This window comes from Apostichopus japonicus, chromosome 11 (genome assembly GCF_037975245.1).
Source record: "Apostichopus japonicus isolate 1M-3 chromosome 11, ASM3797524v1, whole genome shotgun sequence".
NCBI classification, from domain to species: domain Eukaryota; kingdom Metazoa; phylum Echinodermata; class Holothuroidea; order Aspidochirotida; family Stichopodidae; genus Apostichopus; species Apostichopus japonicus.
In genome coordinates this window covers 7,973,392-7,992,966 of record NC_092571.1, presented here as the reverse complement: position 1 = coordinate 7,992,966, position 19,575 = coordinate 7,973,392, and the positions used below count along the sequence as shown (strand labels likewise).

General features: G+C 36.9%; 1 protein-coding gene across 1 annotated transcript; it reads right to left on the bottom strand.

Annotated features, from left to right (window-relative positions):
* Positions 1 to 339: 339 nt before the first annotated feature.
* LOC139976383 (transforming growth factor beta activator LRRC33-like) lies at positions 340 to 19,356 on the bottom strand. Its single transcript, XM_071985088.1, has 2 exons — positions 18,447 to 19,356; positions 340 to 5,927 (listed from the first exon to the last, which is right to left on the bottom strand). Exons 1-2 carry the CDS (start codon positions 19,342 to 19,344, stop codon positions 4,765 to 4,767), a joined length of 2,061 nt encoding a protein of 686 aa, XP_071841189.1. The 5' UTR covers positions 19,345 to 19,356; the 3' UTR covers positions 340 to 4,764.
* Positions 19,357 to 19,575: the final 219 nt, after the last annotated feature.

Sequence of the window (19,575 nt, the reverse complement as noted above, 5' to 3'; positions counted from 1 at the left end):
TATGAGCCCCTCAAGTTTGGCGGGAAAAGTTGTGTGACGTCTGCTACATAGTTGCAAGAAGTGACATACGCGATTTCGCGATACTTTAGTTTCGGTAGGTATTTATGCTGTAAATAAGATATATAGGGCTATATACTACCAGTTGATACGCTTAGCCTCCTTTAAACTCCAAAATTTCTTCAAAGGGAAGGTAGGGCACTGGACCCCTCCCACAGGACGCGTTGCCCCGCTTTTTAACCAAAGAAATGAGGTAACTAGTCAATCAGGAATTCCATTGAGAGACGATCAAGCTTATCGAAAAATTAATTAGTCATCAATTAGTAGATAAGTAGAGCAGTGGCGGAGATTTCTTGTCGGAAGTGGGGGGGTTGCAGGCCATTGATGAAATAAAAAGTTATAACTGCTGGCTCACTATCTAAGTGGAGCGCCACCATAAGTTGGCGCGAAGTGCACAATAATTTTTTGGCAAATATTGCCTCCCAGATTGCAGTAAATGGCACTGCCCAGGCCTTGAAAAGCTGCATTTAACCAGTGGCGTATGCAGGATTTTCTAACCCGGGGGGGGGGGGCGTATTACTATCTAAGCGGAGCGCCACCATTGGTTGGCGCGCAGCGTACAAGCAAATTTCTGGTTTTGGTACCCCCAGATCACCGGAAATGGCACTTCTCGGGCTTGAAACTGACCAACCATATGTACACTTTTGCCTGAGAACCAAGTTTTTTCCAAATACTTTTTTTCTCATCTATAACCTTTTTGAAGATTGTCACCAGTCACACATCATGTTCGACTTCATCACATATCCTGTGGATCATTGCTTTTGTAGGTGATTCTTCATCGCGGCCCACAATATCCGTCAGCCCCACTGTTCAGAATTTGAAAATTCACAATTCTCGTGAATAAATTCACTTCAAAACATACCCATAATGTTGCACAAAATATCATCTATGGACAACCGATATAGAAAAACCTCCTTCAAACCAAAATTGCACGAGTATGATGAAGTATGATGAAGAATGTTGGTTAGGGAATTTTCGAAAATTCAGACGGCTACTAAAAAATTTCGTTGAAGGAAATAAAAATATACCAGATATTTCCGAAACCGAACGCTACACACATCGACAGTTTTGAGCATGGGCGCAGATCAGTCTTGGATAATGGTGGGGACGCGTGTCTGTTCTATGACACTATCTAAGCGGAGCGCGCGTAGCGTACGATTTTTTTTGGGGCAAATATACCTCCCAGATCGCCGGAAATAACACTTCCCAGACCTAATGATGCTCCTAAACCTCCTTAAGTTTTGGATCTCATGGCTTAGAAATTTAGTTTGGAGAAATACATGGGCGTCTGCAGAAAGAAAATCAGGGGACAAATAATCCAAGTAGACTTTTGTATATACGATGGGTCTGGGGTCCTCTCCCAGAAAACAAATATAGACTGCCGCAAATGCGATATCCGTCCTATATTTAACAACTGTGGATAAAATACAATAAAATGAGAACTGCTGCATGTCATATGCACAATGCTGGATCAAACTGCGCCAAAGTTCAATACAGGGGAACTTGAAATGCAGCTATTGGTCAAGACAAATTGGTGGGGACACGGTATATCATGTCCCCACTACTGAAAAAAAGTTGATGGGGACGCGTCCCGCTGTCCTCACCAGGATCTGCGCCCATGGTTTGGAGGCTGTTTATCGTGGAACGCCATTTTCATGCTCACTGATATGATGTGATATCTGCTGTTTGCTTTACAAAATCGAATAATTTTGTCACTGTTCCTCTTTCTCTTCCCGTTTTCTTGCCGTATTTTCTACTCCATCCTTTTCTCCTTTTCTCTCTTTCTTCTTTTTCTTTTCCTTCCTTCCTTCACCTCGTTGAAGTTGGCAAGTGTATACAGTTCCAAAGCTATTCTACAGCAACAAAACGTTATTTTGTGTATGTCTGTTGTGGGGTGAAGTTAGCGCTATGAGCTACAAGTTCCAATGCGCAAGGTGGGGGAAAGGGGCTAGAAATAATGTGTGGGTCAATTCTAACTCGGTTTTTTGTTGATGTAGCCTACCAGGTAAAAGGTTGAAATGACTTTAACAATTTCAAATTTAATAATTTGATTTATTATGCCATTTGGAGCACATAACATAGGCTATAACAGAACATTACTGTCAAAAACTAGGGGGGGGGGGTTGATTGTGTGGGCCAACCCCCCTCTTCAAAAAGTGGGGGGTTAAAACCCCCCAACCCCTCCTGTTTTCCGCCACTGAAGTAGAGTAGTAGATTGGCAGACAATAAATGGAAAAGAAGAATAAGAAAAAAGAACAACGCTGTTTTTTACTTTAAATTTAAGTTCCAAATATATTGACAACACATTAAAATAGTCACTAGCACTATGTTCTAACAAAGTATAGACGATCATATTTCAAAAATATTTTTATACCCCAATGTATATATACGGTACACGATCTTCGTTTGGGATAAGAACGGGAGGACATGTTGTAGCACTAAACTGTAAATCAATTCTCCATTGACTTATACACAACTCGTCAAATGAACGTGATGATCCGTCAAGAAATATTTCGGTGCTTGAAGTTGAGTCCATGGTAACAATCCGAAAATTATTTTCTTAGTTCAACCACTCATCGTCATGGCATTTTGCATGACGAAAATATTTCTCTTTCAAATTTGGTGGTATTTTTTTGTTTGTGTGAATGCAGAGTGAATGATGTCACCATGGAAATTCAGCTGAAAAGCTTTCATTTTTATTTGTTATATTTAATTAACTTATTCACAGATGAAAAACATATATATTATATTAAATATATTACATTATATTTAACGATATCAAACATTTACAATAACATAATAGTATTCCTACGTGTGCATGGTATAGGTATACGCAGGTATCGCATATCTCAAATGGAGATGTGCATTGTTTGTAAGAAGACAATCAATTTCCAAACGACTCACGAAACTTTGATTAGAAGAGTCAATGACTGAATCAAAGTTAGCTAATTGTGTAAAAAAATCTCGTTTCTATGTTTGGTATTGCTAAGGAGGAAAACCTTGTGAGAAGCAGATCACAATAAAAACAAGTTGCCTATACAGTATAATATATCATAACTATTCATTTTTCCTTTGCCAATCTGCATAATTATATCTCATATTGGTGTAACAAGAAGAACATACATTAATCACTAACAGTGCGCCGACAACATGCAATGCAGAACATAAACTTTTGTCCCCAAACACTGTGAATACATACAACATCCCTCATTGAAATATCCAATTTCGACATTTTCAGCAGCATAACACGAAGTTGGTTGTCAATTCTTAATTGCCATACCGGATACTAAGGTGCTAAATCGAACGCCAATTGACCGTCTTTAGACAATTTTAAAGTTACATTCAGTAGTATATTTCCAACTTTACTATGGGTTGTACAAGGAGTTAGAAACAAGATTTCGGTTAATAAGTAAGTTCGAATTTCGTCAAATCTTGTAAATAATGTAAGCCTAAAATTAGAAACAACCTATATTGAATCAAAATTATCCTGTCGAGATTGCGATCAAGCTTAATTTTTTTTTAAGAGATGTGACATAGATTAAATTTTCTAACAGTCATGTTTTTAACCACCGACTTTTCTAACTATTGAAGATTCAACTCAATTATTTGGGGATGAGAACCCGCACCCACCCCCCCCCCCCCTCGTAGCTACGTCCCTGAAAATTTACTAAATCACGCTTATAACAAGGGATGAACATATATCTCAATCAATAGAAAGAGTCTTTCATCGTGCTTGCAGACAAGTTTGTGAGCTTAGGAGTTATGTACAAAATAAACACAATTAATTATTAAAAAAATCGACTCGGAAATTAAAGAAAAGAAATGAAATGCCAAAATATTCGTACAAGTTAGATTTTAAATGCTTGTCTCCACCATATTTTGCTTCTTTGGTTCATTTCAAGGAAGATAGTTCTATCACACCTTTAGAAACAAGCATTTAATAAATATGGTCCGTTCTGAGATGTTCAGTGAAACAAATATATGGGAAAATAAAAACATTGGCAGGCTTGCCAAAACATCAAAACGTAGAAGGAAAATTTGTTAAGCAAGTGCATATATTATCCTCGGATGTTGACAGTTGTTTGCATATTTTACCACGTTTTTAAGAAAAGAAGCCCAAGTCAGAGAATGAACAATGGAAATCTCACCATGTTATGCTACGTTAGGTGTTATGTATATACGTATCACGATTACGTACTAAAAAAAGATAACACATATATCACCCCCTACCACCCCACCCCTCGCATATCCCCTCACACCAAACGTCAAGAATACTTCGAGGCATTTAATGTTATGCATTAATCTCATTGTTCTGCCTTGGGGCCAAATTTACCATTTGTGGGGTGGGGGAGGGCGGGGGCTGGTCCTGATAAACTAATGTTAGGGCCCTCGGATGACCGTGTGGCAACCAAGGCTTGCACTGTGTCGACATTTTACTTGTGAGTTGCACAGTAATTATGTATGCATACATCATAAATCTGCAATGCAATGTTTTGTAAAGATTTCGCTCACGATATCTTTCGATTGATGAATAAGTTATTTGCTATACCACATAATTATATAATGCACTACATAATTAGGAAAGTAATATTATGTAATATCAAGTAATATAGGAAAGATATACGAATATGTCGCTATCCCACCCAGTCTTCCTCGTTTCTATTAACTGTTTTTATATTTTTTTAAATAATTTTAGGGGACAATAGATTAGGGGATTTGAGCCCGCATTTGGCCCAATGGTGTGTCCGGCTCTGGAGCTGCCAAACGGTTATCTTGCTCCCTTGGGCAGTTTATGCAACGTCGTAGCATTCGAATATTGGTAAGAAGAAAAACTAAGAGAAATAATCCTCCGAAAATCCATATAGCTGCACTGATAACAGCAATATCGTAGTTCACTGTTGGACTTGGTGTAGTGGTAGACTCGTAGAACTGCCATTGAGTAGTCAACATATCCGCGACATCGCAAAAGTCCGTAACTGAGAGCTTCATAAGTTGTTCACCATAAACAGAGATTGGGCTCTGACAAATCAGATCATGTTCGTAGAATCTGGATTTACTTAACCAATTGTAGAGAGGCAATGCATTGCAGTCGCACGTCCATGGGTTACCTGAGAGATTTATTCCAAAGTCTTCTCCCTCCTCCAAGAAACCTGATGACGGGAGTCCATTTAAAACATTTCCTCTCAAATTAAGATAACGTAGACGGGTTAGTCCCGTCAATGAATTCGGCGCAGTCACATGAATCAAGTTATGCTCTAAGTTAATTTGATATAGGAATTCATTGGCTTGGAATGCCTGTGCAGGTAAAGCGGTAATGGAGTTAAACTGCAAGTTTAAATTCTCCAAAAACGTGAGCATTTTTATGAACTGTGTTGGAATATCGCTAAACCGATTTCTGCTCAAAGTTAAATGTTGTAGTCCGTGCGTAGTATTGCCAAAGGTAAATTCGTGGACATCTGATAAATGATTTCCTGGTAACCAAAGTGTCTTCAATTGAGAAAGACCGTGCAATGAATATTCATCTAAATAAGATAGCTTGTTATCTTCCGCATCGTAAGAAGTCAACATAGACAAGTTATTACTACAATGGAAATATTCCATGCTGTTGTGTTTCAAATTAAGTAAAGTTAATGATGTCAGGTGGTGTGTTTTCTCATCACACAAATTGATCTCAGTGATATTATTCCATGCCAAATTTAAGACCTCAAGGTGACGCATTTCTATGAAAGCTTCTTTGTGTACGCTGCTGATGTTATTTCTGTATAACATAACAACCTTTAAATATATGTTGTTAACGAAGCACTTTGCTGGTAATTCCAGGATTCTATTTCCACTAAGATCGAGCGAGGTACGTGAGTTTGGTAAGAACACTCAAAGAATTAGAAGGGACCATGCTCAGTTCGTTTCTTTGTAGGTGTAATTGACTAACATTCGCAACGTTTTCAAAGAACTGTTCATTCAGTTGAAAAATTCCGTTCGAATACAATCCAAGAGATCTCAAGTTAGGAAATGTTGGCAGCAGAATACTACCATTTCGTAAGGCTGGTATATTCGAATGTACAACAAATAGATTTACAATTGTTTCCCTGTTTTCAAGAAAAGGTAGCGAAGAAATGTTACTATTGCGGCCATCGCATGTGGTGGTAGTATATATATCTCGACAGGCACATTGACATGATGGTGATGCCGTTAAAATAACTACGAGGTGAATGCCAATGACAACGGACAAAGCAGTCATCATGACTGTTCATTCAATCGGTACGTTCGGCGACGTAAAGACTCCAGGTACAGAACTATATAAAAAAAATAAAACTATATATATATATATATATATATATATGTATGTATAGTATACAAATAATAAATGGTTATGAGTGCAATAGTGCAAATATTTCATGAGTTGAAAGATGGAATGTTCTATTCAACGAGGCGCAGCCGAGTTCAATGGAACAAATTACATCTTTCAACTCATGGAATAGTTGCACTATTGCACGTATGAAACCATTTATTATTTGTTTTATACAACACCTTCAAATTTGGACATAATTGGATGTAAAATGCACTCATGCAACAGATTGTTTGGAACAGACAGGTTCTCTGCTCTCTTACCATTGAAAAAGTGCTATCAAAAAAGTACAACACATGGTTCTATTTCATAGAGTGCAATAGAGCGGATTTTGCATGCAATCGACGAGCAATTGGCCAATCAAATGGCCGGAATATAATTAGGTGTTGTATAATATATAATATTGAATAACACACCAGAAAAATTCCACTTCACGACATTCGGTTTGTGACACAAGATCTGGGGGTTCGATTCCTACCTTTGTCTGATGAGTCCCAAAAGGACGACACCGGTCGTGAAGTGGAATTTGTCTGGTGTGTTATTCAGTATCATTTACTATACATCTGTCATACCACTTGTTACATATGTATATATATATATATATATATATATATATATATATATATATATATATATATATATATATATATATGTATGTATATATATATATATATATATATATATATGTATGTATATATGTATATATATTTATATATATATATACACGTATACAAAGGATCCGAAAAGGAGACAAATAATTTTCCAGACTCGAAAAATATTTTTCGGTGACATTGCATCATTATTTGGTAAGATATAGGCTATTGTGTGACAAAGAACAATTGTCCTGTGGTTGTTGTTTTTGAAAGTCTACTTGTGTGTGTCGGTGGACAACGCAGCAAAAGCATCAATCCACTTTTCTCACTGTTTTTAGTGTAGCCAATAAGCGATGAACTAATTAGATACACATGACACGAGTGTCAGTTTGCAAAACAGACGTCTGCAGTTATATATATATGTATATATATATATATGTATATATATATATATATATATATATATATATTAATTCAATAAAGAATAACACACCAGAAAAATTCCACTTCACGACCGGTTTCGTCCTTTTGGGACTCATCAGGCGAAGGTAGGAATCAAAGCCCGGATCTTCGTGTCACGAACCTAAGCCCGTACCACTCGACCACAGTGATTCTACTGGTGTGTTATAGCGTATAAATTGGCTTTGAATAACTGTCATTAAGGGCGTAATACCCAAGTATTAAGATTGTACAGAGTGCGCCCCTGGCGCTTTGAATCTGATAATCTTTACACAAATTTACACAGAATAACCACTCTTTATATATATATATATATATATATATATATATATATATATATATATATATATATATATATATATATATATATATATATATATATGTATATATATTTATATATATATATACACGTATACAAAGGATCCGAAAAGGAGACAAATAATTTTCTAGACTCGAAAAATATAACGTTCTTCTCTGACCCAGTGAAAACCTTGGAGGATGTTTGACTCACCTTCAAGAACTCACACCAGCAGTATACCAACCAACTACAACTCGGTTGTGTCACGGTATCAAGAAGGCGGATATTCCCTACTCCAACTGCAGACGTCTGTTTTGCAAACTGACACTCGTGTCATGTGTATCTAATTAGTTCATCGCTTATTGGCTACACTAAAAACAGTGAGAAAAGTGGATTGATGCTTTTGCTGTTTTGTCCATCGACACACAAGTAGACTTTCAACTTTAAAAGTGAAAAAAAAAACAACAACAACCACAGGACAATTGTTCTTTGTCACACAATAGCCTATATCTTACCAAATAATGATGCAATGTCACCGAAAAACTTATAAACACGCCTAATTATGGTACGGTGAAGCTCTACAAAAGATTTAGGCGTATCTTCAGTTCGCTCATTAATTTGCTCACGCCGAAAATGCAGTCCATCACATGCGACCGCTGGACGGTAATGAGCGACTGGGATGGCGACGTGATAATTATACAGATATATATATATATATATATATATAAATATATATATATATATATATATATATATATATATATATATATATATATATACATATATATATATATATATATATATATGTATATTATATATATATATATATATATATATATATATATATATACGAATCCCGGTGGAGGCTGGAAGTTTTTTCACTGTTCTTGATTTTCCAACTGATTACAATTTTCAATATATATATATATATATATATATATATATATATATATATATATATATATATGAATATGTACATGTGTGTATTTGTTTCTGTGTGTATCGGCAGTAGCTTTGCCTTTCACATTGTAGGACATCGGAGTACATTTAGCGTAAACTGTGTCAGACATTCCTTTCCTAGATAAGGTGGATCCAAGTATTACTTTGTGGTTCATGTTTACAATGTTTTTCAGATGTTGACCTAAAATGATCTTTAACATCCAAAGAAACCAGAGGCATGTTAAACTCAATACTGTAGGTCAATCTTCATACCACATGTGAAGTCTGTTTTGTACAAGGTCTTCAGATATCTATCTGTTGACCTCAAATGGCCTTTGGTCTCCTTAAAAAACACTCGGTTCTTTTATTCAATAAAGTAGTAGTTTTTACCATTTTGAGTTATTGTTTTCACAAAATTTTAGACTTGTCTGTTTGACCTCCACTGAAAACAATAGGGATCCACATTCCAAGAATTAAGTCAAGTAAAACCGTTTACTTTTTGCGTTATCGTGTTTACGTTTTCAGACCGTGACCTTACATTACCTTTTGAGCTATCGATTTTAGTTTTCAAATGACCTTTGACCTCCACATAAAATATTGGAGTTCTTGCAATCAATAACATGCACCCACATACCAATTATAAAGTTTCCCCCAACATACTGTTTTTTGAGTTATCTTGTTCAAAATCCAAGGGTCACACAAAACAAAAGATCACTTCTTAAATAAATTAAGTGTCATCACTTCTTAAATAAATTTAGTGTCTTTTTTATCATTGGCAAAACTGGAAAAAAAGTGTGCATATCATTAATGAAAAAGGGTACTTCTAATTCCCAAAACTGAGGACTAAATGGGTGCAATCTGGACCTCTCGGATTTACGTGAACTATCAGGGGGGAAAAACTTGGAGAAAAGAGAAACAAACTTCAATTAGCAAATATAATTTGATGATTTATTTGTTCAAATCCACACCACCACAATGAATTGGTGTAAACTTGCATTTTGAAATGATAGGAAGACTTAAAATTCTTTCTCCATCCTCTTCCCTTCCCTTCCCTCCTCACCTATTCCTCTCCCTCCTCATCTCCACCCCACATCCCTCCTCATCTCCACCCCCACAAGCCTCTTACACAGGAAAAAAAAAAACTATAAGGGCAAGAATGAAAAGGAGTGCATGTCTGTATGGGATGCAAAGAGTCAACTATAGCTATAGCTTTAACCAGCTGGTTGTGAAGCACGAACTTATGTGTTACAAACTTATTGCAATCAGCAACGGTGACAGCCCGATATTCATAAGGTTCATAAAGGTCATTATCCATAAGGTTCATTGTTCATAAGGTTCGCTATTCATAATGAGCAAAAGGGTTCATTGTTCATAAGGTTCGTTATTCATAATGAAAAAAAAAAAGGTTCGTCGTTCATAATTGGTAAAAGGGTTCGATATTCATAATGGTGAAAAAGGTTCGTTGTTCATAATTGGTGAAAGGGTTCGATATTCATAATGGTGAAAAAGCAGTGGCGGAGCTAGGGGTATTGGCCAGGAGGGGCGATAATGGTCTCTAGGGGCGCTTTCGACACTATCTAAGCGGAGGGCCACCACAGGTTGGCGCGTAGCGTACAGAAACTTTTTGAGTAAAGATACTCCCTAGATCGCCGGAAATGACCCTTTCCGGGCCTGGCTAATTTGCAGATAAACGAAGAATAAATAGGTGTCATCGCCAAATTACACCAACAATATGTGACAAATGCCAATAGGTAGATGAGACGATATTCATTATGGAAAAAAAGGGTTCGTTATTCATAATAGGCCTAGCCAAAAAGGTTCGGTATCATTCACAATTAGGAAAAGACCCCCTTTAGGAAACGTACAAGTTTATGCCGTTAATATGTCGAAAATGTAGGTTTTGCTGCAGGGGGTAGGGTGAAGCATGGTCTTGATAGTGTGTGGCTCATATTCTCTGCAAAATTTATGCATCCGCCACCATCTGGTGGTGCCCCCATAGAACTGCTGTGCCCCCCCCCGGATAAAAAGTCTGTCACTGATTGAACACTATAGGCGTTCGCGAAAATGGAGGACGTCTTTTGCACTTGTATGACGCACTTCTCTCCTATTATGAATAACGAACCTTTTTTCACACTATGGATTACGAACCCTTTGATCGATTATGAATATCGGACCCTTTCTCCTATTATGAATAACGAACCTTTTTCCCATTATGAATAACGGACCCTTTGCTCCATTATGAATATCGGACCTTTCTTCCTATTATGAATAACGAACCTTTTTGTCTATTATGGATTACGAACTCTTTGTTCCATTATGAATATCGAACCCTTTGTCCCATTATGAATATCGAACCTTTTTGTCCATTATGGATATCGAACCGTTTTGCCCATTATGAATATCGAACCTTTGTTTCCATTATGAATACCGGACCTTATGAATTATGATTCCTTTTTATTATGAATGACGAACCTTTATTTCCATTATGAATAGCGAACCTTTTTATCGAAAAATGGCACGTTTTGAATAACGAACCTTATGAACAATGACCCTTATGAATAGCGGACCTTATGAATATCGGGCAGACCCCTAAATAGTACTATCAAAGTATCAGCATAAACACCTGTAGATCGAGCGATGTACATTGGGTTGAATTTAACGTAAAATCGCTTTATCAGTAGATATAAATAGACTGAGCACGTTAGCTAGAAATGTTTTCTTTCTAAAACTTGCACGTTTGTGTTAATTGTTTCCCACTGGACCTAATTACAGCACAAAAACTGACCAAAGTCGCAAATTAAAGAAACGCCGTTACAATATGATAAACAAAATCGGGCGTCTAATAAAACAAGTAATGTGTAATGTCTCTGGGAATGGTATGTCCGCCAAGACAACTCGACGCGCCGCGCCAACTGATGGTGGTGCACCGCCTAAATAGTGACGTATAAGCTTCAGTTGTACATCACCATATAAGTTCTTCTATCCGTCCTCCCTAAATTAACACACGTTCATTAATTGTTTAGATGCAGTTTAAAGCCTATATGGGTGTTAATTTTACCTATCTAAGGGTACCTTTCATCGAAAATTTCGACGCTCCTTACCAACCGATGATGGCGCTCCGCTTAGACAGTGACGTATAACAAAAGTTGTACATCACCATCTGACCATATGTTCTACTATCAATCATCTTCAAATTTATAAACGATAATTAACTATCTAGATACAATTGCAGACATGAGATCCATATTTCAAGGATGGATACATGCAGCTTAGAGCACTCGGGAAGTGCTGTTTCCGGCCATCTGGAGGGTTTGTGAAGCCCCAAAAATTCTTATACGATCCGCGCCAACCGATGGTGGCGCTCCGCTTAGATAGTCTTGCTGGCAGGTTTGCCCCTCCCCCCTCCCTACTTTCACAACTCAAATCCCAGCCCTGGCGCAAACAATTTTTGGGATGAAAGTTGCTACACGCCTGCACCAAAGCAAATGTCCCCCCCCCCCCAATATTTGAAACAGATCCCCCCTGCACCAAGATACGAAAATAGAACGTTAATCCTCCTTTTGACACCGGTGGACACCATCAAATTGGCCATTATCTTGGTGTGAAATTATTATTGCAATTAATTTTTTCGACTTTAGGACGAGTCTGAGCCGTCAAGCCAGTGACTCGGCTGGAGGGACAAAGGCCCCTGAAGGCAATAGGCCCTGCGGGCAATAGGCCCCTGAAAGCCACTTTTCTGGGTAAATAACCCCTTGAAAGACATCGATCCGGGCAATAAGCCCCTGATCCAACCTAGTGGCAATAGCCTCCCCCCCCCCCCCACCTCATGTGAGATATATCCTGTCAACTGACCGATGCGTCTGTCCTCCTTTTGTTTCCTATAACATAAATTTCTTCCTTCCCAAAATTAACGGTGAAAGTGAGACTGTTATGTTTCAATCTCATAATAGCATGAACCTTTGTGTTTTTTTTTGGACAGTTCAGTTCGGCATGTGCGACTAACACACACCCACGTCCTTAAATGCCAGAGATACCATTCCCTATTTCTTTACGTGCGAAGTTGACAAGAACTGCCACATTCCTTCAAAAGTAATTATGGAAATTCAGTCATCATTTGAACTTGTCATGGAAAGGATGGACTGTTTTTTTACAGAAAGGATCTCTCTTTCAGTTTAGAATTATAACACTGAGGCACCAAAGAAAAATTAAGTAAAAATCATAATGCACAACAGATAAACTTGAGAGAAAAACTTTGATCCAAAAATGATCTTGATAGCTTTTTTTCGTTGCTATATCATTATAAATACAATTTTTTTTTGAAATTTCAAATAATATTTGGATAAATACATTGTCCATCACATCTGTGATGTAATATATGGACAACACATATCTGTCTTTTGTATGTATGTTTTATGAGTTGTAAATGAGTCACTCCATCTTAAAAGTATGCTGTATTGGGCCCAAATATGCTAGATACTCAAATATGGTCACCTTGGGTCAAAATTCTTAAACTATTTTATTACCGTTCTTCGAGGAAATTTGCTTCACTGGGACATGCAGGCATCTTCTGTGTTCCTTAAAGGTATCTGAGAGCAATTTAGTACAGCAAATAGATCCAGGAAAATAGCTTTGTGAAAAAGCAGAGTACACTAGGTTGTAGGCCTACATAAAGGTCACAAGACTAAGTAAACCGCTTGTACAGCTTGTATACCCACTGTTGCCAGGGTGTTGTTATGGAAACATAACAACTTCCTGCTACTGCACACTACTTGAGAAGTGTGTCCTTCCAAATGACTCACGATTATACGGAAATGTTAGTTCAGTTAGGGTTGTGAGATTATTTTATTACTAATCAGTAGTACTCCCCCCCCCCCCCACCCAATAACAATTAAAAGTCAAACTGTCGAGATTTAATGCATAAGGAAGCTTAAATCATTCTGTTGAGTGTGGCATATATGTTGAAAACTGAATACACAATATTGAGTTATTAACTTGTTCTGCGTAACATTTTTTATTTAAAGCTAGCATTGTGAGTTCTGTATGATTATTTATTTATATATTTAAATACCACTAAGACTAACTATGAGATTTATATAATTTGAACCATTTCACTGCTCCGTACTATTAACCCATTTTAATCCAGGTTCAGAAAAAAAGGAAGGTGTTTTTTTTGGCGTCTCGCAAATTTAATGTAATCTGTGATTTTCAAAGTTTGGAATTTTATGCTTCAATTTCATGACTTTTCGTGCAATTTTCATTGCCTAAGGTAACATAGTATCATATCTTTCCTTGAACAATCATTTCGGTGGTACCACATCAATATGTCAAATTCACTACAAAAGATAATGATTTAATAATTTAAGATGATCATTTGATAGTAATATTCCAAATCAATTTAGTCCATTAAGTAAACTTGGCTCTTCCACTCTCACTTGATATGATAAAAGGAAAAGCAATAACAACATTTTTGCCGGTATTCTCATATTGCATTTGGTTCAAAATAAACGAATAAGTGTCCTGGCCACAACTTTTTTGAGACAAGAGAATCATCAACTCCTAATTCTTACGTAACGGACAAGATAAGACGTCAATTTTTAATTTGATATTCTGTAGACCGTTTAATGTCCTAGGTTAACAGTGCAGCTTGCATTTACATACCGCTTTCATTTTGGGTAATGATGCTTTAAACATCTGAGTATCATCAATAAAAACGGCTGGACAACATAGACCATCTAGGTCAAGTACCTTGGATGCATTACATAAGACTTGTATGACCTCAAGTAACATGTTTATAATTACATTGCAACTTTGTCTAGGAAAAAATGGTGTTTAAATATCACCCATGGATGCTGGGTTGTTAAAAGAAATGTTGAAAGAACATGTTTTTTTTATTTATTTATTTATTTATTTTTTTTTGAGAATTTAAATAGCAATGGGTTACCAATGATATTTAAAGCCTATACACGGAAGATGTACTGGCGATACAATTTTAAATGTTTTAGAATGAAATACTACTACTCTTACTTTGAGTTCTACTTGATAAGTTAGTATTTGTTGGGGGTACATGTTTTCAGCAGTAAGAGTTGAGAAGGTATTCTTAGCAACTGCTTGAACTCATTTCAATAAAGAAACTTTACAAGTCGAAAATGCCTTATGTTTTCTCTTTGTCGTTTTTTGGCCTGTACTTCCAAGCATCTACTGGGACTTCTATTGCACAACTTTCAATCATTTATCTCAAGGGCATAGGAACCGGGGGGCTGGGGTCCGTGAAAGGGCAGGAGTCAGTTCAATGTTCCTTGGTGTTGGAATTGCTGTCCGTTGTGGCACCGCGTCGGTCTGCCCGAAAATCACTGTGCTTTCTTACATTATTGGCAAAGGGGGAGCATGGTGTCATGGTGTCAGTGACTCTAGTTAATATGCAGAGTACAGAGGTAGTTAATTGTTTTAATTAGTCACGCAGTGACGTACAACAGTACTTCAAGGGTCGCAGAGATGACATGTACTGGATTGAAGAGGCGTGACCATTATTGTACTTTCTAGCATACTGCAATACGTGAAATACTGATGGACCTTTTCGTCTTTCCAACGAAATTATTTGGTTCCGCTTACGATACGATATGCAAGCTCAACGTAAGTACACACGTCATTTAGTAAACATCATTCTACGGGATCGTTTCGGAAGTATGACGCATAATCACCTTTGACATACAAACACGATCGATGGCCGCATATGAGCCCCTCAAGCTTGGCGGGAAGAGTTATGTGACGTCTGCTACATAGTTGCAAGAAGTGACATACGCGATTTCGCGATACTTTAGTTTCGGTAGGTATTTATGCTGTAAATAAGATATATAGGGCTATATACTACCAGTTGATACGCTTAGCCTCCTTTAAACTCCAACATTTCTTCAAAGGGAAGGTACGCACTGGACCCCTCCCACAGGACGCGTTGCCCCGCTTTTAAACCAAAGAAATGAGGTAACTAGGCAATTCAGGAATTCCATTGAGAGACGATCAAGCTTATTTAAAAATTAATTAGTCATCAATTTAGTAGATAAGTAGAGTAGTAGATTGGCAGACAATAAATGGAAAAGAAGAATAAGAAAAAAGAACAACGCTGTTTTTTACTTTAAATTTAAGTTCCAAATATATTGACAACACATTAAAATAGTCACTAGCACTATGTTCTTACAAAGTATAGACGATCATATTTCACATATATTTTTTATACCCAATGTATATAGACGGTACACGATCTTCGTTTGGGATCAGAACGGGAGCACATGTTGTAGCACTAAACTGTAAATCAATTCTCCATTGACTTATACACAACTCGTCAAATGAACGTGATGATCCGTCAAGAAATATTTCGGTGCTTGAAGTTGACTCCATGGTAACAAACCGAAAATTATTTTCTTAGTTCAACCCCTCATCGTCATGGCATTTTGCATGACGAAAATATTTCTCTTTCAAATTTGGTGGTATTTTTTTGTTTGTGTGAATGCAGAGTGAATGATGTCACCATGGAATTTCAGCTGAAAAGCTTTCATTTGTATTTGTTATATTTAATTAACTTATTCACAGATGAAAAACATATAAATCATATTAAATAGATTACATACATTATATTTAACGATATCAAACATTTATAATAACATAATAGTATTCCTACGTGTGCATGGTATAGGTATACGCAGGTATCGCATATATCAAATGGAGATGTGCATTGTTTGTAAGAAGACAATCAATTTCCAAACGACTCACGAAACTTTGATTAGAAGAGTCAATGACTGAATCAAAGTTAGCTAATTGTGTAAAAAAATCTCGTTTCTATGTTTGGTATTGCTAAGGAGGAAAACCTTGTGAGAAGCAGATCACAATAAAAACAAGTTGCCTATACAGTATAATATATCATAACTATTCATTTTTCCTTTGCCAATCTGCATAATTATATCTCATATTGGTGTAACAAGAAGAACATACATTAATCACTAACAGTGCGCCGACAACATGCAATGCAGAACATAATTTTTTGTCCCCAAACACTGTGAATACATACAACATACCTCATTGAAATATCCAATTTCGACATTTTCAGCAGCATAACACGAAGTTGGTTGTCAATTCTTAATTGCCATACCGGATACTAAGGTGCTAAATCGAACGCCAATTGACCGTCTTTAGACAATTTTAAAGTTACATTCAGTAGTATATTTCCAACTTTACTATGGGTTGTACAAGGAGTTAGAAACAAGATTTCGGTTAATAAGTAAGTTCGAATTTCGTCAAATCTTGTAAATAATGTAAGCCTAAAATTAGAAACAACCTATATTGAATCAAAATTATCCTGTCGAGATTGCGATCAAGCTTAATTTTTTTTTAAGAGATGTGACATAGATTACATTTTCCAACTGTCATGTTTTTAACCACCGACTTTTCTAACTATTGAAGATTCAACTCAATTATTTGGGGATGAGAACCCGTTCCCCCCCCCCCCCTCCTCCTTGTAGCTACGCCCCTGAATATTACACTAAATCAGCGCTTATAACAAGGGATAAAAATGTGTCTCAATCAATAGAAAGAGTCTTTCGTCGTGCTTGGAGACAAGTTTGTGAGCTTAGGAGTTATGTACAAAATAAACACAATTAATTAATCAAGAAACGACAAAATCGACTAAGAAATTAGATAAAAGCAAAGAAAAGAAATGCCAAAATATTCGCACAGGTTAGATTTTAAATGCTTGTCTCCACCATATTTTGCTTCTTTGGTTCATTTCAAGGACGATATGTCTATCACACCTTTTGAAACAAGCATTTAATAAATATGGTCCATTCTGAGATTTTTAGTGAAATAAGTATCGGGGGAAAGATATTAGCAGACTTGCAAAAAAAAAACATAGAAGGAAAAAGAGAGTTTATAAGCAAGTGCATATATTAACCGGACTCCTCGCGATGTTGACAGTTGTTTGCATATTTTACCACGTTTTTAAGAAAAGAAGCCCAAGTCAGAGAATGAACAATGGAAATCTCACCATGTTATGCTACGTTAGGTGTTATGTATATACGTATCACGATTACGTAATAAAAAAGAGAACACATATATCACCCCCCTACCACCCCACCCCTCGCATATCCCCTCACACCAAACGTCAAGAATACTTCGAGGCATTTAATGTTATGCATTAATCTCATTGTTCTGCCTTGGGGCCAAATTTACCATTTTGTGGGGTGGGGGAAGGGCGGGGGCTGGTCCTGATAAACTACTGTTAGGGCCCTCGGATGTCCGTGTGGCAACCAAGGCTTGCGTTGTGTCGACATTTTACTTGTGAGTTGCACAGTAATTATGTATGCATACATCATAAATCTGCAATGCAATGTTTTGTAAAGATTTCGCTCACGATATCTTTCGATTGATGAATAAGTTATTTGCTATACCACATAATTATATAATGTACTACATAATTAGGAAAGTAATATTATGTAATATCAAGTAATATAGGAAAGATATACGAATATGTCGCTATCCCACCCAGTCTTCCTCGTTTCTATTAACTGTTTTTATATTTTTTAATAATGTTAGGGGACAATAGATTAGGGGATTTGAGCCCGCATTTGGCCCAATGGTGTGTCCGGCTCTGGAGCTGCCAAACGGTTATCTTGCTTCCTTGGGCAGTTTATGAAACTTTGTAGCATTCGAATATTGGTAAGAAGAAAAACTAAGAGAAATAATCCTCCGGAAATCAAAAATGCTGCACTGATAACAGCAATATCGTAGTTCACTGTTGGACTTGGTGTAGTGGTAGACTCGTAGAACTGCCATTGAGTAGTCAACATATCCGCGACATCGCAAAAGTCCGTAACTGAGAGCTTCATAAGTTGTTCACCATAAACAGAGATTGGGCTCTGACAAATCAGATCATGTTCGTAGAATCTGGATTTACTTAACCAATTGTAGAGAGGCAATGCATTGCAGTCGCACGTCCATGGGTTACCTGTGAGAACTATTCCAAAGTCTTCTTCCTCCTCCAAGAAACCTGATGATGGGAGTCCATTTAAAACATTTCCTCCCAAATTAAGATAACGTAGACGGGTTAGTCCCGTCAATGAATTCGGCGCAGTCACATGAATCAAGTTATGCTCTAAGTTAATATGATATAGGAATTCATTGGCTTGGAATGCCCGTGCCGGTAAAGCGGTAATGGAGTTAAACTGCAAGTTTAACATCTCCAAAAACGTGAGCATTTTTATGAACTGTGTTGGAATATCGCTAAACCGATTTCTGCTCAAAGTTAAATGTTGTAGTCCGTGCGTAGTATTGCCAAAGGTAAATTCGTGGACATCTGATAAATGATTTCCTGGTAACCAAAGTGTCTTCAATTGAGAAAGACCGTGCAATGAATATTCATCTAAATAAGATAGCTCGTTATCTTCCGCATCGTAAGAAGTCAACATAGACAAGTTATTACTACAATGGAAATATTCCATGCTGTTGCGTTTCAAATTAAGTAAAGTTAATGATGTCAGGTGGTGTGTTTTCTCATCACACAAATTGATCTCTGTGATATTATTCCATGCCAAATTTAAGACCTCAAGGTGACGCAATTCCATGAAAGCTTCTTTGTGTACGCTGCTGATGTTATTTCTGTATAACATAACAATCTTTAAATATCTGTTGTTAACGAAGCACTTTGCTGGTAACTCCAGGATTCTATTTCCACTAAGATCGAGGTACGTGAGTTTGGTAAGAACACTCAAAGAATTAGAAGGGACCATGCTCAGTTCGTTTCTTTGTAGGTGTAATTGACTAACATTCGCAACGTTTGCAAAGAACTGTTCATTCAGTTGAAAAATTCCGTTCGAATACAATCCAAGAGATCTCAAGTT